General features: G+C 33.9%; 1 protein-coding gene across 3 annotated transcripts in view; it reads left to right on the top strand.

The window, feature by feature from the left end:
• ZBBX (zinc finger B-box domain containing) overlaps nt 1-20,951 on the top strand; it is a 93,630-nt gene extending 72,679 nt beyond the window's left edge. For all 3 annotated transcript variants that reach the window (XM_016128428.2, XM_016128427.2, XM_016128429.2), the window contains exons 16-20: nt 660-813; nt 1,564-1,680; nt 8,826-9,083; nt 18,890-19,019; nt 20,779-20,951. In XM_016128428.2, the coding sequence (XP_015983914.2) occupies nt 660-813; nt 1,564-1,680; nt 8,826-9,083; nt 18,890-19,019; nt 20,779-20,905 (786 nt within the window). In that variant the 3' untranslated portion in view covers nt 20,906-20,951. The remainder of the gene's footprint in view (nt 1-659; nt 814-1,563; nt 1,681-8,825; nt 9,084-18,889; nt 19,020-20,778) is intronic.
• The last annotated feature ends 4,508 nt before the right edge of the window (nt 20,952-25,459 follow it).

Below are 25,459 nucleotides of genomic sequence, written 5' to 3'. Positions count from 1 at the left end.
TTTTTAAAAATCCATTTAAATTCTTTCCTAGGATGAAAATATATCTAAAAAGTGAATTCATAGGGTGATGGAATAAGCCTATGCATCAAATCATCCGGACCTATATTCCAAACCCATGTCTGCTAGTTTCTAGCTATATAAACTCAAGTTACTTAGCTTGTTCTTGCCTTAGTTTCCTACATGTATATTTGCTTCACAATGAGCATTTTGTTAACTTTGATTTTGTCTGTGACCGTGGTTGAATCAGATTTATCTCTGTTGATATTTTACTTTCATCTTTGAAATCATTTTATGTATAAACAAAGACACTAATTCAAGAGCACAGCATATGAGAGAAATTCTACTTTCCAGAGTAATGTATGTGCAAAAATGTTGAGGAAAGAAAGAAAGAAGAAAAGAAAACTATTTTGTTTCATAAACTTCTGTGCTTCTTGGATTGATAGGAACTTTCAGATAATTACTGTAATTGCGGTTTCTACATTTCTCAGAACTTACTACATATACGTGTTGTGTTGTTATTTATGTCTCCACTACTAGAACTTAAACTTGATGAGGGCAGAATCTGTGCCAAGAACATGTAGGTGCTCAGTGAATGAATGTGCTGTTTGGTGTTGATGAGATGAAATAAACTTAATTTTGTCGAATATTTTGTTTTCTAGTTGTTACAAGAAATAGCCCTCAGAAGTAAGCCTGTAACTGAAAAATATCAAGGACTTGAAAGGTTCTTTGTTTTTGATAAGAATGAAATACTCAACTTACTTCCTTCTCCTAGTGTAGAATGCAGCTATTCCAGTACTAAGATTACAGCTGCAGGTAAATTCAGATATGAAATCAGATGGCCTGTGGACCAACCTAACAATTTTCTGACACATTTTAAAAAACAGTTCATCCTCATCTTGGAAAATACTGGGCAATTCTGTTCAATGAATAGAATAATTTTATTCTCTCAGCTGAAATTATTAATCTTGTGTGAGTTGCCACATATTTATATTGAAGGCTACTGTCAGAATGAGAGAGAACATGACTAATGAGACTGGGGAGAGATTATGTTTAGCATTTAGAAATGTGGCCCTTACTAAACTGTTCTTTGAATTACTTCATTAACTGCTAAGTGTTGTACGATGATTCTTAAATGCCATATTAAAAACAAATCTCAAAATCTTAGGATCTATGAGAATTCTGAGATATCTCTGTAATTTCCTTTTGATACTATGTCTTGATATCACCTATATTCTTAGATTTCCTATGTATTCAAATGTGTTCATTCATATACAAACTATTATACTCTATGTCATACTGTTACATACAGTTAAAAATACTTATTTCTATTCAAACTTCTGTGTGTAATATCTTTGTAATTTAGGGTTTTTTAATTTTTTAATCAAGCTCTGTGAACCTAATGGTTTTTATTGTATGAGATTTTTTTTTGTAATATATACCACACTGTTATAAATGTTCCCTATGTAGCTAAATATTATTCGGTACGACAATAAATCTAATAAAGCAACAATATGAATTTCTCTCCTTTTTAAAATTTCTATTATTTTACCGTTTTTCTCTCAGGAGACAGAGACTGGATCCCAGACCACAGCATAAGTACATATGCTGATAATGCTGTTGCCTCGGGTGTTCTGCAGAATGCCCAGAACCTGCCATCAAGTAGAACTCAGCAAAAGAATGGTAAGATGGACTGTCAGACCACAGTGCCCTATTGGTGGCTCACTTTGTCTATTAGTTTGTCTTTTAGCATTTTACTAGGTACCTGAAAATTAATTTTTGCAGTTTTATAACTTAAGCTTAATCATTTTCATTAAACTGCCCCGGATTTTTCTTCCAAAACCACACCACACCACACTATACCAGTACCACCACCACAACAAAAAAACTAGAATAGTTATAATTTCTCTCAAAAAACCTGAATTATAGTCTTACTTATTTTCTGGAGCAATGTATTAGAGAGTACTATTTTAAAAATGTAACTCAAGATATAGTATGTATTTTGAACAATCAAATGAAAAGTGTAATGAAACATACGCGGTTTCATTACACTCTCAGGAAACTGTTTTTATGCTAAGTTTTGTGTACTTCTCACTGGATGTGATGATCAGACATAGCCATTTATGAAATGAATGGCTTAAGTTAAAATCACTGTTTGTAGTGGTGGGTGAGACACCTCCGTTCTAAATCTAATGCTGAATGTGTTAATCCTTGGATCTTGATTTAATTCATTAACTCCATTCTCTAGCCAAAATATTTCCAAGATTTTCTATAGGATAACTATTTTGACATGTTGCATGTTCATTGTAATATTTTCCTAGTGAGTATATGCAGAGAATTTTGACATCATTATAATCAGTATTATTATTAGGTCATTATTGTTATCCAATAATACTTGCTAAAGTAGGTTTGCTTTGGCTGAATTTCATATGAAGTTGCAGTAGATGACTAATAAATTAAGGCAATTCAACACAGATATGTTGAATATCTTGGCACTGTGCTGGGCCCTGGGGAAAAAGGGATGCATAAGTCATGTTTCCTATCTTCTGGAGCTCACGATGTAGGAGGAACATTTGACAAAAAGGGCTCTTTCCCTTTGTTTGAAGGCCATCTTCAAGCCAAAAATATAATTACATATGATTTGTCCAGATATTTAAGATTTATATGTCTTCCTTGCCCTAAATCCTGTGATTAAAGTTCCTTGGCTAGACTAGATGCTTTCTATATACATTTATGTTGCAAAACAGTCGGATACAAGAGATTTTTTTTTTTTAGTAGAAAAACTATCCATCTATGATAAATGTTTTTTGGCTCTATAGTTAGGTACCTATTCTCATATCAAGGTCTAGAGCAGCTTCAAAATTTCTGGTTGCTTCCTTCTGAGGCAGTCAAAGGAATTGTTTTAAGTCACTGTATATTGATGAAAACAAATTCAGATATATACATACTAAGACAAATCTTTATAAATAAGTAGCCAAGTGCCTTTAAGTATTAATTTAGAATGGTCGATTGAAATCAATAAATTGCTATAAAAGACATTTGTGACTTTGAGTCCAGGTACTCCCAGACACTGATGATACAAAATGAGCCCTCATTCCTTAGTGTGAGAGCTTGGAGTCCAGTGCACGGGTTTTCAAATATCCCTGCGAGTGTAATCAGCTGGAAAACCTGTTGTAATGCGACTGGCTTTCTTGACCTCACTCATAGAGGTTCTGATTCATTGAGGCTAAGATAAGGTCCAGGATTTTGCTTTATTTTATCGACAACTCCTTGTTATGTTCAGAAAGTAGGCAAAAAATCATACAGTGAGAAAACTGCTATACAGATGTATAAACACTATATATAAGTTTGATAAAAGAACTCTAACATACTTTTGGATAGTGACATGTAATTAAAAATAGCACATGTGATCAGTTACAATACAGGTAGGTACATATGCAGTCTTTTAGAAATGGAGATGATGAAATAGTTGCTTTGCCACTGAAATGTATAGATATGCTAGGTGTTAGTAGGTGATATTTCAGCTGAATCTTGAAGAATATATAAGATTTACCAGTTAAGAGCTTTATAGACAGAAATGGCTTTATCTCAGTGGCCTAAAATAAAATAAAAATTCCTGGCTATGCCATACTTTGTGGAAATCCTATATTCTGAACTGATGCCTGTATATAGAAATTCCTATTTCTATAAAAGTTTTTTTTTTTTTTAAATTTGTGAATGTAAAAACATAATAGGTATGAAAATACATGTGTGTTTAGCAGCAAGGCCATTGATTCTATCCACTCCCTGCTAAAACATCTCTGTAAATGAGAACATCATTCAAACATTGATAAGTTTGAAACCTGGGAGTCATATAGTCATCTTGATTGTCTCACCCACCACATCCCTCTTCATCCCTGGATCCTGCTGATTTCAGCTCTAAAATCTACTCCAAATCAAACTGTTTCTATCTTTACTGTTCAAGATGAACCCAAGCCAGCTGTCCATTATCTTTCACTTGTCTCCCCAAGATTCATTTTTGCCTCTCTACAAAACATGTTGCTATGATTAATTTCCATCAAATTCTACTATTTATAGTCAGTGAGTGAACTGTTTATATTTGTAGTCATAAAATTGTTTATAATTTATAGAAAGTGAGTCATATTTTCCATAAACTTAAACCATAAATTTTACTATGTCAATCTGCTTAAAAGCATCCCACAGCTCCTCAGGGAAGAAAGAAAAAGTATAATTCTATGCATCACACAACAACAGTACCTGTGTTGGCCCCGTAGCTTCTCCCACATCGCAGCCCCAATGGCTTTCTTTATGTCTTAGGCATAACATACCCCTACCTTACTCTTAGCTTTACACTTAGCTCTTTTCTCTGACCCAGGATGCTCTGAAGCCTCTACCTTCATCTCCATATTCTTTTTTTATATGATTGATTATTTTCCATTATTCAGCCTCAGCCCGCATGCTACCTCCTTAGAGAGGCCTTCTCGAAGCACTCTATTTAATGTTGGTCTCTTGAGTCCCTTAATCACATTTACCTTCTCTTATATTTCTTATAGACTATATCATGAAATGAAATTATTTTTATTTACTTGTTTATTTTCTGCTTACCCCACCCTTAGTTGGAAAGAAAGCAATGACCTAGTCAGTCTTGTTCATTGTTGCATCTTTGGTAATGGAACAGGGCCTGGTACACTGTAAGCACTTAGGAAGTGTTTCTGAATGAGGAAAGCAGGAAAACAAGACTGTGTTAGTTTGGAGTACAATTTGAGGGTAGGGGCAATGTCTCATTCACTTTTTTTAAATTAAATTCATTGGGGTAACGTTAGTTAATAAAATTATATAGGTTTCAAATATACAAGTCAATAATACATCATCTGTATATTGCATTGTGTAATCACCACCCAAAGTCAGATCTCCTCTGTCACCATATATTAGATCCTCTTTACCCTTATCTACCTTTCCCTTTCCCCTTTTTCCTCTGATAAACAGCAACTGTTGTCTGTGTCTATGAGTTTTTTGTCTTGTTTGTTGCTTTCAGTTTTATATCTCACATATGAGTGAAATCATATGGTTCTCAACTTTTTTTTGTCTGACTTACTTCACTTAACATTATCTCACAATCCATCCATGTTGTCACAAATGTCAGTATTTCATCTTTACCTATGGCTGAGTAATATTCCATTGTATATATGTACCACATCATTTTTATCCAATCATCTATAGAAGGGCACTTCAGTTGTTTTTATGTCTTGGCTGTTGTGAATAGTACGGCAGTGAACATCAGTGTGCATATATCTTTACAGATGAATGTTTTCAAATTTTTTGGGTAGATACCCAGAAGAGGCATTGATGAGTCATATGGTAATTCTAATTTTTTGAGGAAACTCCATACTGTTTTTCACAGTGGCTGTACCAATTTATATTCCCACCAGCAGTGTATGGGGATTCCTCTCCCTGCCCCAGCCCCGCAACCTCTCCAACACTTTTTGTCACCTGTCCTGTTGATGACAGCCATTCTTACAGGTGTGAGGGGGTATCGCATTATGGTTTTGATTTGCATTTCCCTAATAGCTAGTGAAGTTGAACATCTTTTCATGTCTGTTGGCCATTTGTATGTCTTCTTGGGAGAAATGTCTATTCAGGTCCTCTGCCCCTTTTTTAATTGGATTGTTTATTATTTTGTTGTTGAGTTGTATGAGTTATTTATATGTTTTGGATAGTAGGCCCTTATCAGAGGTGTTGTTTGGAAATATCTTCTCCCATTCATTTGGGTGCCTCTTTGTTTTATTGATGGTTTCTTTTGATTCACTTTCAAATACCTAGATCTTGACAGTGCCTGACAGTTTCAGGATTTGATAAATATTTTATAATTGAATTGGATTGGGTGCTAATTTATAGATTCACAGAGTTGGAGGGAATTTAAGACATCATTCTGTCCAACTCCTTAATTTTACTTGTGAAATGTGAATTTTCCTTTTTCAGGTCACAAGCTGATTTCTAATTCAGTAAGATTAGACAATAAAGTTCTCTCTTCCCAGTTTAGCATTTCTTTTTTACTAAACCGTGCTGCTGAATAATATTTACATATATGTTTCAAGAACTCTTAGAGAATACATTTCTATTTTTTATGTATAAATTCTCAGTAATTTACACAGTGGAGCAAGAATATCGATAGACAATAATGTTTTGCCATTTTTTTCAAGAATAAAATATTGGGTCCTTTGATCAGAATGATATTTGTTATTGAAACACTATGCAACTAATGTTGGTCTGATTATGCAACATTAATTCTAATTAAAATCAGAACAGCAACAACAATTGTATTCACTACTATTCTAAGTGAGTAATTCATTTTTCATATTCTTATCAGCATTCTTTTGCCCATTAATATAACCCAAAGACACCCTTCTATTTCGTATTTCCAATATATGGCATGGTTTCATTAGTAATCACAGAGCACATTTTCTTTAGCTAGTACCAAGGACGATTTTTTTTGTAATATATTTAGAGTATTACTGTGATCAGTGTTAACCTATAATTTCCTAAGATTACATTGCCAGTTTAGCAAAAATTACTCCTTAAATAATTTTTTTGCGTTTATAATCTATAAACTGGACTTTGAAAAAAAAAAAAAAACTATTGAATGATCCCTTCAATAGTGGCCTTTCTCATTAGAGCTGGTCTTAACTGCAGTTTAGATCTTAACTCTAGCAATAGCATTAATAAGTTTATACAGTGAACATTAGAAAGAATGAATACTCACCCACATGAGTAAGATAAATGAATTGATTCAAGGACCAAATTGAAGTATCTTCTGTCTCTTTCTATGTGTTGGTTACTCTAAATTACACTTTGAACATATTTCCATTAAGAAAGATGGTCTGTCTCTTTGCCATGTGTTAAGCATAAGTCTGATTCATCTCTTATGTACTTTTTTTTCTTAATTGGGATTAATTAATTTCAAATACTGTGGCCAACACATGTTATAAGAGTTCAGCAAGTATATGTACTCTTCTGAATTTTCTGACAGACATCTACATTAGTTAAAATTTTCTTACCTCTTACTTTTGTGTTGACAGAAGTCCAGTTCTTGCTAATATCTTTTGTTTGTTTTATTTTAGTAAATGTTCTAACTGCTTTTAAATTTTACTTGACTGAGACATAGCACAATACAGATAGAAGAGTGGCTTTTTCTATAGCTATAGAACTTTTGATTCATAGAGATGAATTACTATTATACTCATTGTCTTATTCTTCTATTGCTGTTCCTTTTACTGCTTCATTATGCAGGAATTGCAAGTTTGCTTTGCTTGATAGTTATGAATAAATCATTGATTCTTTACATACTACAGGTAAAAGGGAAAATCATTTCCAAATACTTGCCATTAAAATAATTCTTAAAGATATTTGCATTTGTTTTTCTTAAAACATAAGCACATTTTTTTGTCAGTTATTTTTCTTCAGAATTGTCTCTGAGCACAAACAGATACAAAAGGTCAGGATCTTATTTTAATTTATTCATAATTTCATTCCAACAAAAATTGTTTTCAAAATTGATTTCTGAAATGTTCATTAAAATTGGTGCCCTTTGGGACTTACCTTAGTCAGTTTTAATTGCTTAAATAATTACATACTGCATTAAGATTCTTCCTAGGTTACAAGCTACATTCAAAGTAGATCTTTAAAGTTAAAAAAAAAAAAGACTAATTCAATAGTCATTAAATGTTTAATACATGACAACTGCCTGTAGCTACTCTTCTGAATTTTACATTTTCCTTTGAGTCAGTAGATTGGGCATAATGCTATATGGCATTTGTTCAGTCAAATTGTAATTTTTATGATAATGACAACAGTATTTCTCTAAAGAATTCAGTATTTTTCACAAGGCCAATTTGAGTTAAGGGAATTCAAGCTTATAATATTAATCATTTATATTTAATATAAATATTTATCTAAATTAGAACAGTGAATCAGTACATTTAAAGTGTTACCTGTGCTATGCATTTCTAAATTTGTATCTTGAAAATTCCCTTTATTAAAAAATCTTGGAACAATGCCAAATTTTAAATTCCATTGCATTAGTATAAGATTTGAAGGAATTTTTTTCCTACTATGAAAGAAATACACAAGTTGAAGAACCCACTTAAATCAACCTTTCAAGCATATCAAGATCAAGTGGTGGCTGCCCTAATAGAACAAAATAATAACCTAACTGAGATCTGTGCTTCTGGAACTTTTCCACTCAGGTGCCCTATAAAGAAGCAGAGAGTGAACTCATATTTAGGAAAATGAGAAATGTGATCTCAATTTCTTTAAAATCTATGTTTTTTTTTTAAAATGTGTCCTAGACTATTTTGTCTCCATATTTGTTTTAATATAAGAATAAATTACGCTTCACCAAGTAAAACTGGTTCACTAGGAAGCGGTACCATTTTTATCCTGTGGGTATTTTTCTCTTACAAGGCACAGTGAGGTATTATGCTAGAATTTAAGAAACATGGTACTGCATTTGGGATAGGTTATAAGATTGGGAGTTGACCTAGTTTACAGATATTTTACTTTAGTTAGTATTAAAATTAGTTTATCTTTTTCCAAATGCAGAAAAAATTAGGGAAAAATAACCCAGAAGTGTTCTTTATGACGTAGGAAAAGTAATTTGAGATTAGCAAATTGTGGTAAATTAGATGGATGATAATCAAAGTTCATTTTTTTATAAATTCTGTTGCATATACTTAACTGCTCTAAATTTGGGGCACTGGTAGTTTGTATTTTTAAGCACTCATTCATAATTTTTAAACAGTCGATTTGAAAAGTTTTATTTTTCATTTTAGGCCAGGCATCACAGAGACATTCAACACCAAATTTACCACTTTCCATCGCTGTTAAAAGAAGCACCAGCTGCCATTCCTTCTCTCATCCTCCATCAAGAAGTACAAGTGCCCGACCATTATCTAGAGCTGCTTCTGAAATTTCAGAAATTGAATATATTGATATTACTGACCACAATGAGCCTTCCATAGACAACATTGCGGATCAACAAACCTTAGACAATTTGGAAAAAGAATTAAGTGTGCTGAGAAATTCTGCAGGTAATGCTATTTTTTTCACTGTAGACAATGTTAAGTCTGCCTTCTGCCCGATTCTTCATATTATGTTCCAAGAAAATAGCTAGCAAACAAAAAAGCGTTTCCCTTTCTGTCTTCGAAGCATCAATTTTTGTGTCTGCTTTCTTGGATGTCCCCCGATGTCACCCTGAAAATCTTATGTGTGGATGCCACCCACACCAGAGATAGTCTTCCTTAGGCTACATAATACACGGTTAAATTGTATTGCATAAGAACCTTCATGTAGACCGAAAAAAATTTTTTTTTCTTCTTTCTACAAAACCACTGAGTGGCTAATATCTGTAGCTTTATGAAAGCTGCTGCCCAACACCTGGTTAGAGAATTTAGCTGTTAGATCTTTTAAAACAGTGTTTCTCAGGCTTCAGTGTGTACACAAACCCTCCAGGGATCTTGTTAAAATGCAAATTCTGACTCAGATATCTGTGGTGGGGCCTAAGATTCTGCAAATCTAACAAGTACCCAGTTGATGCCAATGCTGCTAGTTCGCAAGTCAGTTTGAAGAGAAATTATGCTTGTGCATTCTATTTCCTGAACCTCAATGGATGTACTCTGGTAAATCATAACCATATTCTTGAATTTGTAAAGATCTGATTCAGTAGCAAAACATCAGGAGAAATAATCTTAATTTTCACCAGAAAGTTGTTTATGTGGTTTTAGAGAAGCTAGCTACAAATCTAAGAGGCAGGACAGAAACTTTTCAGGGACCTGTGGATTCCACATATGGCTCCTTCTTTAGTTCTGTTTGTTGTTACTGTTTTAGTGATATTCATCTTAGAATAATGACTTTGCTGTTTTCCTAAAAAGAATACACCTTGGTTTCAAAAGAGTTAAGCAATACCAAAAATACACACACAATCCCTACATAAAACTTAGTACTTAAAACAATCATTATTATTAACACTTGATGAACATAATTTTAAACAGCTCTACTTATATCATAAATATACATATAAGAATTTATAGTTAGAAGAATGAATAGATTGAAGGGAATAGAGTGATAATTTTATAAAAATAGAATTATGTCCTACATTCTTTTTTAAAGTTACATATCTATTTATCCAATTTAACAAAATAATTGAAATGAAATTAAAGGAAATTGTACATTTCAGATAAGTACTTTTTTACCACAAAGATATTAAATTGCCTTTTTGTAGAGAAAAACAACAACAGCAACAACGGAAAATCAACAATGACGTATTGGCAAATTTATAGGGTCCAACCTGCAGTTTTTAAAAGTTAAGGAAAAGGTGAAGAGAAACAGTAAACAATTGAGGCCATTTAAAACTATATGGTTTTGTTTTAGACAGTAATAATTAGATCCCTATAATAAAAGATGAGAACTAATTTATTTCTTACTTTTTTAACCACATGTCATTATAGAATACATCCCTATTATAGTGCTGTTATTTTTTTTCCTAAGGTTTCTATTTTTTTCTTAATGAAAATTCATATAGATTAAGTAATCAACACCAGCATTTTTACTATGACTTCATAATTTTAAACTTTTAAAAAAATTCTCTGGAATCAAAAAATGATTGTGGCATTCTTGAGAATGTCTATGTTTTATTTTAATGATCGATTTGTAAGTTAGCTAGATTAATTTAGTGGATCACAGTTCTTTTCCTTTGCACTTAGCAGATGTTTCTCCACTGTCTTCTGTCCCTGAATATGGTGCTAGCTAGTCCCTTAGCACAAGTTTTCCATTTAGCTTTTGTTCGGTTGAATTTGATTTTCGATTTTTTTTTTTTCTCCCACATAGGGCTCATGGTAACTCTACTACTTGAGTTCTTTCATGTTTGAGAATGCCTTCTACCTTTATATTTGAATAGCACGTTGTCTGATGGTAATTTCCTTGGGTCATTTTCCTCTTAAACCTTGTACATACTGATTCATTGTTTTATGGGTCTGAATTCTGCTCTGAAGAAGTTTGAGGTCACCTTGATTTTTTTTTACTTTACCTTCTTGCTTGCATGTGTCAGGCTTCTTTCCTCACTGGATGTTTGAAAAAAAAAATTCATTTCTTTGAAATTCAGTAACTGGATCAGAATTGTGTTTCAGTTTCAATAATTCAACATTTCTTAGAACACAGGGTTCTCTCTCTGTTTGCAAAATAAGTTCCTCTTTATTTTCAGATAAATTTTCTGCTATTATATATTTAAATTGCTTTTCTGTTCCATTTGATTTTCTCTTGCTGAGAAACCTATTTTGTTTATGTTGTATCTTCTTTGCACAATGCTTTTACTTATATTTTCTTCAACTGTTTATCCAGTTTTTATTTTCCTTTGAATTTACTGGGATTCTCTCAAGCATGTTTTCTATGTCAAAATTTCAATTTTCAGCTGGTTTTAGTTCATTCTTTATTGATTGACTCAATAACTTAGCTCTCTAGATGTATTGCTTTCACTTTCTTTGGTAATTTTTTACTTTGATATAATTTCAAACTTACAGAAAATTTGTAAGAATGCAAAAATGGTACAAGGAACTTCAGTATATGCTTTGCCCAGTTTACTACCTATTTGTCTTTTGCCCTATTTGAATATATGTATACACACACAGAACACTTTTTTTTTCCTGAGCCATTTGAGAGGAAACTATAAACATCATGACCTTTTAACAACAACAACAAAAAATGTGCATTTCCCATGAACGAGGACATTCTCTTACACAATCACAGTATAATGATCAAATTAGGAAATTTAACATTGATAATAATATGATTCTCTAATTCACAGTTTATATCTAATTTTTAAAAATTATCTCATTATAGCTTGTGTTTTTCTAGTACAGAATTTAATACGGAAACAGGCTACCATTTAATTTTTTCCTTTATAATGTCCGATATGTTGTCTGATCTTTGAGATTGATTTTATTTTTTTTAAATGTTTGAATTATTTCTTTTGTAACCCACGGGGTTATGAAGAATTTTCTTAGAGTCTTTATTAGTTTTCTACCAGACTGGTCTTTCATTTAATCATTCTCAGCATGCCCTGGATTCTTGGATTCTGGTTTGTTTGTTTGCATAGCTAGTAATATCATTTCCTTGTATCTTACTTACTCATACTTATTGTGGGTGACTTTGCTCATATCCTCTGTCTTTTCTCATACAGGGAGACTACATTCTCCCTGGAATGCTTTCAACCTGTACTGAGATCTGTCAGTCTTCTCTTTGGAGCTACATTTGTGGGTTAGGTATTATACTCTTCTGTAGCCTGCTGGCTCAAAGGCATGGAGAAGGTAGATGAAAGACTAGGGAGCTCAGCCTCCTTTGTTGGAGGATCTGGGCTCTCTCATCTTTTTTTGGATTTTATTAAATGCCAAACTTTCTTGAACCTAGTTGGGTGTTCTTTCCCTGTGGGGACACCTGCAGGTTTGCAATTTTTTTTTTTTACATCTGCTAAGATCTTACGGTGAGTATTTTAGGGGCTTTAAAAAATATTTCAAATGTTTTCTCCTTACTTCTCCTTCATGTTCTTTTCCACAAATTGGTGTGGTATTGGTGAGACTTGTTGGTACTGACTCTCCTTTTCCTATTCCTAGTTTGTATGCATATTGGGTACGAAGTGGGGAGAGGGTAGACAGTGGCACCTGGCTATACCTCAGTGAATCTTCTGTGCAATTTTTTGGTTGTCCCTTGTCTAAGTTTATTATGTGAACTGTATCCCTTTCTTTGTTTGATTCCTCTTATGATTTTATTTTATTTTTATTTTTCTGCTTTTTCTATTCATTTTGTGAGAGGTGTGGGAAGAGAGTTAATGATTTATCTTTACCCATCTATGACTTGTTTGCTTTACTCTAAATTACTAAAAATTACATATAAATATCTTTGGAGCTAGTTCTCACACTAAAAATAAATTCTAAAATGAAGTGTGGATCTAAAATGATAACCATACAGTTATCATTTTAATCAGAAAATGAAGGGTTTCTTACTCTGATAAGTTTCATTATTTATAAATGAAATACAGTACTTACAAACAGTAATCTGTTTGTATGTTTGTTTCTAACCACTGAGCTTTTTCATTGCCTTTATCACTTTTATTCTTACATGCTTCATTTTCGCCCTGTGTCTCTCATTTTCTCATACACCAACATCAGTATTTTCACTAGAATACATAACTTTTCATATATAAAAGCAGACACACACTGGCGTAGTCTGTGAACTGCCAGAGCTTTTCTGCTGGTGCAGGAGCAGAAGGCAGTCATTCACACACACTTGACTCAGAAATGGCTCTCTTTCTATTTGGGAAGATTGGCTTTGAATGAGCGCACAGCTTTGAGACACTTACCTGAAGCTGAGGAAGAAAAAGGACAGCGCATCAGCTGAATCACCCCAAACATCAGTGAGGTGACAGATGCTATAGTGAAATCAGGCTGTATTCTAGAAAATTCACTGATTCTGCACAAGACTTTTACATTCTGTTTAGCATCAACGAGCAGAAAAATTCCACCCACATTTCGTTATTTAGGATGCAATCTGGAAAAACTCTTCATGAGATTCGGTCTCATACAGACACAGCTACACAGTTCGACTCTTATACAAATGTAAATGTGTTTGCATCCCTGTGAAAGCTGCATTTTTGTGAGCAGCAAACCTTCTGGCTCATTTTCTGTTAACTCTAGGATGCATCCACTTCCACTAAGTGTTATGGAAAATAACCTTGCCAAGGAGCTGAGAGAAGAAAAGATAGAACATAACTACATTAAGTAAAATGTTTCTCCTTTGATTCAGATTGCTGTGGTTGAAATTAGAGCCATTTCAGAAGTAGGCAAGGTGGACAGAGCAGGGAATGTGCGTGTGCAGCTTACTGCTGAATCAGGACAGATGGGGCAACAGAGCAGAGTGGTCGAAAGCCAGGCTCTGGGGAGGGGCGTCATGACGGCGGAGGACTAGTTTTGAAACAAGATCACCACTTGCTAGCTTGGTGACACTGGGAAAACTATTTTCTTAATTTTACTTTGCATCAGTTATGTGTATGAAAGATGGGTGTAATAATAGGCCCTATCATAAAATTGTCCAATGATTGACTTCAAGTATGTATTATATTATAGTTAAGAAAATTTATTTCTCTCTACAATAAGAAATTTGGATGTCATTTTAAGAGCCCTGGCAAGCCACTGAGGGTTTGAAGCAAGGAGGCGCGCGCGCGCACACACACACACACACACACACACACAATCAGCAGTGCCTAGCATGTAATAAGTCCTGAAAAGGCTGTTATGTAAGGAACCAGTGGGTGTGCTTTCTGCATATAGTAAGGATCTCTTGGTAAGTCTAATTTTCAGTCAAAAACATCTAAAAGTTGTTTTCATTCTCAATCTGTTTTCTTCTAGGTCACTTTGAGGATTATAGTTAACAGTGTCTCATGCCATATTATTATTCCCTCCACAAATATCTTTATAAATAACATTATAGTCATTCACTTAATAAGCTCAACATATTCGAATAACATGTCAATTTTTACATGTTGTTATAACCTGAAGAAATTTTGAAAATATCAGAAGACATGCATATTAGAAAGTATTCATAATGATGTGCTTTAAAGCATGTACTTTTCAGTAGTTAAAAGTGATTCATTTGTTTCAAACTCATTCTGATTTGTGAATTAAGAGTTTTTGTGGTCCTTAAATTCCCATGACAATTTTCTGTTTATATAAGTTCAAGGTAGTTAACTGAGCCAAACAATGAAAGAAAGTACTTTTTCTTCAACAAGAAAGAGCAAAAATTTGCTAGCAGATGTAGCCAACTGTCTGTGAAGTAACGTAGTGGGTCAGTGGCTTCCTAAGTCATTGGAGGCTCCGTTCATTGGTTGACCATCAAGTAAGATGTTAAATTGTAGAATGTCTACTTGGGATTTATAGTTAGCAAATTAACTAGATAACGCTTATAAAGACAATCAGATTATTATGGGTAGAATGATAATATTTTTGCTTCAGGGCATCTTCGAATTTCAGAAAAAAATTGAGTGCTATATACAAAGTGAAAGTCAATGTATTAAAAAAAATTCTAATAAAAGGAATATGAAGCCATTCAACAGTAATAATAATTGCTATTCATTTTTATATGTAGTGTTGCTCCATTTGATCGTCATAGCTACTCTGGGAAGTGTGGGGGGGAGGGGACAAGCACGATTTTAATTGCCCCTTTGTGGATACAGTAACTGAGAGTATGGCTGATGTGACTGCCCCCTGAGTGTTCAGGAGCCCAGGCACAAACCCTGGCAGGTCTGCACTACATCCTTTGTCTTATCACCATACCACAATGCCACTTAAATAATTTGAAAACTTAACTTCAAATCAATATTGTGACCACTTAAGTGGAAGAGGGTGTGGGCAGAATGAAGGTAAAAGGAAGAAGGTATGGCGGGATACACAAGGCAAGATACAGCGACAGAGAAGAAGAGAGACAGAGGGAAAGGAAAACAGGAGGTTGCAGAGCTGAGAACGGGGTTACAGGTTACAGGGAGAGTGTCCTCATTGTCATACCATCCTAAATGCTGAATGTCATTTGTAGGTGTCACCGCTGGGGCTGATCAGAGTTCGGTGTCACCCCAACGGCAGTGGGGAGGGTGAGGGATAATGATAGCACAGACCAGTAGTTAGCATTTTTCCTCGGTTTTTCCTCCGACGACACAGTGAAGAATCACAGATAATTGCAATTTAATAGTTTTATTAAAAATATATTTTAGAAAGACAAAGAATACCTCAAGGAGGCACATAGAGAAAGACAAAGTATGTCCCAAGGAAGCACATGGTCTCAGCGCTATAACCAACACAAAGGGGCCAGAATATCTACAAAAGGGCAACAAGGCCATCAAAAAGAGAGAGAACCTAGAGGGGCAAAAGGGGCAAAAGGGGGAGCCCAGAAGGACAAAAAGGAGGAGAACTCAGAAGGGCATAAAGGACCCAGAAGCAAGAATGTCTGCCTTGTATTTGGGCCATGATGGGTATTTCCAAAGACATTCCTAGGTGATTGGCAAGTGAGGTCATCTTAATTGACATCTGATTGACACTAGGCAATGACTACCTAGTGCACATGTGCAGACCCAGGATTCTTCTACCATTGGGGTGTTCTTTGGGGAGTCTCTAGGCTAGGCCCTTTTTCCTTTATTACTTCTTGTCCCTAATGTCTGACCAGCTACCTAACTTTGGTTTGCTTGTTAGTCCTTCAGAAGTTTTTGTTGTTCTTATTTTTTGTTCCTTATTGGACAATAGCCTATCTGCTTTGTTTCCATTCTTTGAAGTTTTTAACTTTTTAATGTTTCTAAGCTTTTAATGTTTCTTTGTTCCTTCCTTTTTCTTTCCTTCATTTCTTTTATTCATATAATTGTTTATTTCTATGTGAATAAAGTTATATGTCTGTGTTTTAAATGACATGAATTTTAAGAATACAACCTAGAAGTTTATATTTAGTCAAGTTTTGCCCTTTGCCTAATTCTTTAATATTGTATTTAAGAGATTCTTCAATGATCAGAGAACATACACTCTTACTCCAGGGATAGATAAGGTTTAACTTCAATTCATTCATCAACAATCAGCTGACTTGACAGTTATAAAGTAAAATTTTCAGTATAAATATCAATTCAATTTTCCCTGGTTCTGTATTAGAAAAACAGGAGACTTGAGTTTTTGTAAAATTACCTTTTTTAGGTTTAACACTAAGCTGTAAGCAGTTTTATTTTTCTCTGCCTTGAAAATCAAGTGATGCAACCTTTGTTCCTATTAACTTGACAAGGTATTCTGAAATATAATTATCAAAGTGAATAATTTTACAAAAAGCAGGCTCATTTGTTTGTACAATCTGAATTAGTGCTATGCTCATTCAGTTAGGACTCAAATACCTAGCAGAGGTCGAATAGCTCTTCTGATGGTATTGTTTAGATCTAAGCATCATTATTGAGTTTTAGTCTTGTAATCTTACCAATTCCATATAATTGGGGCATATAAAGGTACTTTGCATACCTGTCATTTTTTACCTTATGGAAAACTAGGAAGAAGCTGGAAACTAGGAATTAGATTCTAGAACATAGTGATTTATAATATTGGTGAGCTAAAAGAACTCAGGTCTAGTTCCAGCTCTTTAACCATGTGGTTGTGTGATTTTCAACAAGTGACCAGTCCCCTGTGGGTCCTTAATTTCCTAATCTCCAACAAGTGGGGATGGAACCAAAACTTTAGCTAGGGGTATCTTTTGTTTTTCTCAAAATTAATCTTAAATAGAAACCCAAATGTAAACGAGACCAAGAAAAGCCCCTCCAGATCGCTTTGGGGTGGTGAAACAGGAGCCTCTTCCTTAAGCCACCTGAATTTCTCCACATATCATAATTTGAAAGTAATTGGGTTAGATAAGGACACTTCCGGTTGTAAATGTATTGAAGTCTATCTTGCAGCAGCAATAATCTGTTACTTTCAGTAGAGGAATCAAAAACTTTAATTCTAACCACACACACACACATACAAACAATTTTTCTCTTCAGTCAAGTGTATAATACATTGTAGTTTGATATTTGGTCATTCTGATCAAGATGATGTTTACTTGAGGTTTTCATAAAAGTGAAGAGAGGACTAGCACCCAGTAATTTTAACAATTTCAAAAGCCATCATAGTATAACCTCACTTACAGGTTAGATGGCTCTTAAAACTTTATCAATGACAAAAAGCAGGTATTATGGACTTTCTAATATAGCAATCATTTATTTCTATACTTGACTTTTTGGTATTTTATATAAAGATATGTTTGCTTATATATTTGCTTATTTAACTTGCACTGTTTGTCACTTAGGCTGAATCAAGCCTAGCTTCTTGAAAAGGGAGAAGGTTTAAGGCTTCCCCCTTTCACATAAAAATAATTATTATCTACCCGAAAAAGCAAGGAAGCTGGAAAAATCAAGGGCAGCTTTGCCAAGGCTAAGCTTTGTCTCAGACTGTGTGGGGATAAAACTTTTATATCTTAGAAGACAAAATGAGATAATAAAGTGTTTAGCATTTCAGGCAAGTTAAGGAGTTGCACAATATTCTAGCTTTAATGAGGATCACTTGATTTTCTTTGTAATTTTGTGAATACTCAGGACATTTGACACTTTTCTTAGTTATAATTTATATTGAAAATCTATATGACTGTGTGAAATAAGTCTGACAGAGAATCTTAAAAAGCTGAACTCGTAGAAACAGAGACTATAATGATGGTTGCTGCCAGGGGTTAGGGGGTAGGGAGAATGGAGAGATGTTGGTCAAAGAGTACAAACTTCCTGTTGTAAGATGAATAAGTTCTGAAGATTTAATGTAAAGCATGGTGATGATAGTTAATGATACTGTATTACACACTTGAAAGTTCCTAAGAGAGTGGATCTTAAATATCCTTACCACACAAAAAAGAAATGGCAATTATGTGATGTGATGAAGGTGTTAGCTAACACTGTGGTGGTTATCATTTTGTAATATATAAGTATTTTGAATAAACACATTGTACACCTTAAACAAAATTATGTGTCAATTGTATCTCAATTAAGCTGAAAAAAATAAAATTGGGGAATTTGCTTAAAAAGTCAATATGATTTAAATGACTTGATACCCATGCCCTAATTTAGAACCTCAAATCAAGCTTACCTCATATTATGCCCACCCCACAAACATTAGAAAATTGAAAAGTAATGAAAAATCTGTACTGATTCTCTTTATACTCTACATAGTTTACTTGGGATAAACTTTCAGATCCATATGCTATGTGTTGTTTTCTTCAATTTACATGTTGACAATGCATGACACAAATATTCCAGATCCTTCAGAAAAACTTTGCAGCCTAACCTCGGAAGAGTCACCAGTCTTCAACAAGCATTCACTGAATATAAGTCAAGCTACCCTTAAGACCTTACATGTAGAAGGCTCCTGTGGAATTGAGGAACTGAGGTAGGTAAACCTGCTTATATGAAAAGATAATGCATAGTAACAATTTTGAGAAGTCCTATTTAGTTCTCTTTATTATATATTGTCCTCATCGTATACTTTGTATAGCCATTCTTTTTAAAATGTTTGAGTCCTTTGTTGATCTATTATCAGGATTTAGCAGGGGGTTATAAAGGTGTTACTTTATTGTGAAGAGAGAATTTTCTGCTACAAAACAAATGTGGGTCAAAAATGGAAAAAAGAACATTAGAAATTTAATAATCCCTCAACATTTCTTCTTATGTTGAAAAACAATTGCCTTACTTCCATTAATTAACCCAAAAAATTTTGGTACATTACATTAATGTGAATAAAGTTTTTAGAATAGAATATTGAGAAGTTTCTTTTTTGAAATCTAGTCCAGACTATTAATTATAACATATTTTAATATGTTATCATTTCATCCTTGCTTCACATAAGGTAAGAACATTAAGATATAGTGATCAGTTTATAAGGAACATAGGTTATACTAATAAATACTTAAGAAACACAGTTTATCATGTCACTCTATTCTTGACATACTGGAATTCCTTGAAAAAGAAGGAGGCTTTTTCTAGAAAAACTAAGAAAATGTAAAATAATACCTTTTTGAATTATAAATTCTTTTGATTGGTTTGACATCTAACGTTGCAGTAAAAGGGAGTCAAGGTGTGTTACTGTGCCTTTCTGAAGGAGGAGACCACTTAGCTGTGGATCTTGGATTTTGCATTTCTAACATCACTTAACCTTTTTTTTTTTTAAGGAATCAATGTAAAGTTACTATTTTCCCCTAAAGTCATTAAAAGCAAAGTAACAAAACCTGCCACATAGTATCACCATCATTTCATAAGAGAAAGGACATTTAATAGCAAGCATGTAAGGGGAAAGTAGTAACAGAATAAAACATAGTTCTTTAAACATATCATTAAAATGTCATTACCTTGTTCTTATTTTCTCTTCTTGGACCAGTTAAAATTTTTTTAATCGCATCTATGTACTGGTTCATAGATCAGGGGTTAGGCACTGCTGATTTAGCCTGTATTGGGCATAACAAAGAATTCAAAGAACAGTTATATCCACCACAGAGTGAAGTATTTTATGTTTTTTAGTGCATACATAGTCTGGCCATCTAGATACCTTAGACCAAAAAGTCTGAATTGTGCGGGCTCCTCTATGTTCCCTCGCCCTACCTCTTTTTTCAAACCTCAGACACCTATGCACTAGACCCTCCAACAGAGCTTCCTTTCCACAATAAAATGCAACACAATAAAATAACTAAATAATTGTTGTCCTTATTTTGGTTTTGGCATATCTTGACTGGCTATCCACATAGTCCTAATTTACTGTACACAAAAGAGGTGATTTATATGGCAGTCTATTCATTGAGATTCTATTAAACAGCCAATGTAATGATGAATATCCTTAATGATGACCCTGAGGCTTTGCAAGTTTCTGAAGTGCCTTCTGAATCATCAGTGAAAGACAGAACCAGAGACCATAAAACCTTTTCTCCTTGGTACCACTGTGGCTTTATTTCTTGGGAGAGGGAGAATGATGAGAATTTCTCATTAAAAGGAGGCTTGGTATATTGGGCACTTTGAAAATTACAGCCCTATTCTGAGACATACCCCTCTCATCTGCCTGCCTCCAGTGATTTCGACGCATATAGTATTGATCAGAAGATAGATGAAGAGTTGAAACCTGGTTCTGTATATTGTATATTGATCTTTTAATGTATTTCCAGCTCTTCTGAAAAAGATACTGAAATTCAGTCTTTGCTGACACTTTCTGAGAGCAGCACAGACGAGGAGGAAGAAGATTTTCTTGACAAGCAACGTGTCATCACACTACCATGGTCACAGAATACCTAGGAATCATTTGTTCATTGCTTTTTCCATTTTGTACCTAGAGTAAACCAAAAAAAGAAAAAAAGTAACAACTGTAAGAATGAATCAAGTGATTACTTGACCAGGTGATGGAAATTTTGATTATTAATGCCTCTGATATCTCAAGGTTTGCAGACTAATAAAAGTTAATAAAATTATGAGTATAAGGGCTTTTTCTTCCAAATGATATATTGTATGTTGAACACTAGTCTATATGCAGACCATATAAGTAAAATGTGGTGAATTTTTATAAATAGAAATTATAACTCTGTCTCTAGAAACTGTCATAGGTTCTATAAACATGATTATACTTAAAGTAATATTTAATTGTTAAATTATATTTTAAATAATTATGTCATCAACAAGATGTGTATTGGATGGCCAGCTTCTACTTCGCAATATCATTAACTGCACCTGGAATACCTTTTTTTACTTTGATAATTACACTTTTTTTTCCTTTTAGCGTTTTGACATTTGTAGAAGTTCTGATAACTTCAAACGTTGCTGCTAGAAGAATGAGGACCCAAAATAAAGCAGATATAATACTTACTTTCTGTTCTAGTAAAACACAGAAAAGACCCCCAAAGCATCTTATTTTGAAAGGGTTGGTGCGATGGTTAATTTTATGTGTCAAGTTGGCTAGGCTATGGTACCCAGATATTTAGTCAAATATTATTCTAGTTGTTGCAGCTAAGTATTTTTTAGATGAAAATAGCATTTAAGTCAATAGACTTTGACTCAAGCAGATTACCCTTCATAATGTGAACAAGTCTCATCCAATTAGTTTGAAAGCCTTAGAAAAAAAGACTGAGGTCCTCCAAGGAAGAAGGAATTCTGCCTTCACACTGCATTTGGGCTCAAATTGTGGCATCAACCCTTTCCTGGGTCTCCAGACTGCCAGCTTGCCACGTAGATTTGGACTTACTAGCCTTCAGAATTGGTTCTGTTTCTCTAGATAACCTTGACTGCAACATTCAGTTTGAAGTATTGTGTGTTAGCCAAAGAAAATAACAGATACAAATTATTTTGCTAGTCTTGGGTAGTAGTAGGCCCTAGACTGTTCAAGGTTTTACATGATCTTATAATTCAGGGGCTTAAAAAAGGGCAGAAGAAGACATGGAGGGGATAGTCTTATGGATGTCATCTTGTGACCTTTTAGGACAGTTTCCCTTTAAGGAGTTTGCTGACTTATTAGAAAAAACATCCCTGCAGTCGTATCTCAGGGTTCAAACTCTTTTGTTTTCTCTGTGATTCTGGATGGTCACTAACCTCTTATACAAGATAAATGGCTGTTTAGTGTAAATTTATCTTTGGTACTTTTTCCCTGGCATCAGTAAATTGTACTGACATCACACATATCAGCTACTGACAGGATAGAAAATGAAGAGAACTGTAGCCATTTTTATGTCTTTTGATAAAAAAAATTCCCTTTATTAAAAGTGGTTAACAAAAATGAAAAATAAGCAATCAGGAAAGCCAATCATACTATCAGAATAAAATTTTTGAAAGAAATGAGAATCTTAAAATTAAGAGTGTGACTCCTCAGTAATTTTCACTGTCTTCAGTACTTCCTCTTATCAACAATCCCATAGAGAACAGTGAGTCATCCTTGAATCTTCATCATTTTTCTCAAAAGCCCTTCTGGCATCTTGTCCTGAGGCTGCTAGCTTTCTGAAGTTTAGTATCTATAGTTAAAAAGGGGATTGCCTGTTCATCTGTTAAGACAGGAAAATAAGTTCTTTTTCGTTTTAGCATGTCTACTCAAGTTTAATGTTCTTGACTCCCCCTACTCTTCTTTACTTTAAGACAAGATCTTCCTCATATTTCTGATGAAGAAGAAAAATGTTCTTCTGTATGCAATTTATAAAACTCCTGTGTTTTCCTCAGACAAAGCAAAAGGAGGCATTGTTCTACTCTCATTAGGGATGTAGGACCACTACTATTCTGTCTATTCGGTCATAGCTTGAGTCTTTTATGAACTAGCTCAGGAAAAGCTTTTTTAAGATTCCATTTCCTTTTACAATACAAGAATTTTGAAATAAAAATTAAGCCCATAACTGTTGTCATCAGTGCATTTCTGGCCAGAATTTGAGATAAGGAATGTACCACTGACTTTGTCATTGGACTTCCAATATGTCATTGAAATTAAACATGAGAGTTCTCTGTGGAAGAGCATATCAGACCCCCTTCTGCCTTTATTTGCTTCCTATAACCACACATTTAGAAAAGTTTCTTCATTCCTTTGCCATTAGTCTAATGAGGAAATAAAAACTAAATAAGATTAGAGCTTTTGCCTGAAGCAGTAGCAATGTGTTCTCTCATTTTGAAACTGAACATGCTGTTTAAGGCATGTACCTAGTTCTGACTGTGGGAATGAGTTATAGGGATTCCAGAAGAATCACAACCATATTCCTAATACTTGAGTGAGTGCATGTGCCTCTCACAACCATTAGACAAATGATCATGTGATTTTACATGCATATTGGGATTTAGTTTATGTCAGACTTGCCTAGTGGTATAATAGCCATGTGAGATTCTATAATTTTACAGCTCTAAATGTACAGTTGATGTAAACAAATTGACATTAAATTATATTTGATAGTTTTATTATGATGTTTGATTTTTATTGCAGTCATTCACACCTAGTGCATTAAGAGTGTGTCACACAACACAGGCCGGTGGGGTACACTACCCTTAAGACCGCTGAATGCTGTGAGGTGGACAGAAACCTTTTCTTGAACAAATGAATGTTACAACATGTTTCTATCTCTGTAATTGGGCACTCATATTTTAAACAATGTCTTGAGTCAGAAAAAAAGTTTTCTTTGTCCCTATGATTTAGTTGTTGGAAGATCTTGAAGAAGGGTAATCTTACCATGATGTTAGCCACATACAATTTCTTATCTCTAAGGTCTGAAACTGTACCTGCTCAATGAGATTTTCTAATTTCTATCTACATCAGTTCTCCCTATTCCTTTTCCTTTTATTCTTTCTTACAGCATCCTACTTTTTTCCTTATGATACTTATAATTATTAATTTATTTGTATAATTTTAATGTATGTTTTCCAGTTAGACTATACATTTCAGTAAGGCATGGTTTATGCTCATTTTGTTTACTACTATACACCAGATTTTTTACTATCTTATTCTTAGCATAGACTGGATGATTATTAGTAATGAATGAATGAATGTGCAGGATCCGACTGATAAGCCATCTCTATCCCAAACTTTTCTCAAGGGGAGACAGTATGATACATGTAGTGGGAAAAACACAGATCATCAGGTTATACTAATGACTAGCTTCCAGATCACTTATTTGAATGTTTTTTCATCATTCAATGGAGGAAAAGATACTAACTTTCTACTTAGCTTAAATCAATGTTGTGAAAATCAAATGCAGTAATGAATGTGAAAACATCTTGGGAACTAGAAAGTGCTCTGCCATGTTTATCATCACTTTTTGTGAGTTTAGGGTTCAGTCATTAAATATACAAACAAATTACTGGATGGATCAATTACTGAATTTAGGATCAAGTTGACAAATGATTCACAAAAGTCATTCAATATCAAAAGTAAAGAATGCTGTCAGTGAGTTGAACAATTAGATTGAATGATGTATAAAGCCAACATTTATGTCAGAAGCTAAATATCTAAATTTATTAAAAATATTTTTGAAACATTATGCCTTATGTTTATAGATTCTTTTTTTGTAGAGGAAAAACTAAGTTTTCCCTTCTTTTAATTAAAAATATTTCTTTAAACTTATTTATTTAAATTAGTTTCAAGTATACAGTATATTGTTTAGATATCTATATAGTTCATAAAATGATCCACCCCCCCCCCCAAGTGTTCCCTCCCTCCCCTGGCCCTCCACCTAGCCAATGTATTAATGCTAACTGCATTCCCTATGCTGTGCTCCCCATCCCTGTGTCCAACTATCAACTACTAATTTGTACTTCTTTAACCCTTCACCTCATTCTCCCAGCCCCCCAACCCCTCTCCCCTCCGTCCATATGATTCATTTCCATGTGTAATCTAAGGAACAAAAATAATAAACTAATCAAAAACAGACCCACAAATATAGTGGACAATTTGGTGACAGATAATTTTTTTTTAATGGTGACATTGATTAATGAAATCCAGTAAGTTGTAAAATTTAACAGTATGCAATATATATATTACATACTGTTAAATTTCCATGTCCATGAGTCTCTGTTTGTCCTGTATGTTTTTTTTGCTTTTAGATTTATATCTAACATGCAAGTGATATCGTGATTTACAGCTTTTTCTGTCTGGCTTATTTCGCTTAGCATGATTATCTCGGGGTCCATCTATGTTGTTGCAAATGGCAGTATTTCATCTCTTCGTATGGCTGAGTAATATGCCATTGTATATATGTACTATACCTTCTTTAGCCACTCATCTATTGTAGGACCCTTTGGTTGCTTACATGTCCTGGCCACTGTGAATAATGCTGCTATGAATATTGGTATGCAAATATCTTTTTGGATATGAGTTTTCAATTCTTTGGGGTAAAT

Source organism: Rousettus aegyptiacus, unplaced genomic scaffold (assembly GCF_014176215.1).
Source record: "Rousettus aegyptiacus isolate mRouAeg1 unplaced genomic scaffold, mRouAeg1.p scaffold_m13_p_4, whole genome shotgun sequence".
Classification (NCBI taxonomy): Eukaryota; Metazoa; Chordata; class Mammalia; order Chiroptera; family Pteropodidae; genus Rousettus; species Rousettus aegyptiacus.
The sequence above is the reverse complement of the archived record's forward strand: the minus strand, read 5'-3'. Positions and strand labels throughout refer to the sequence as shown.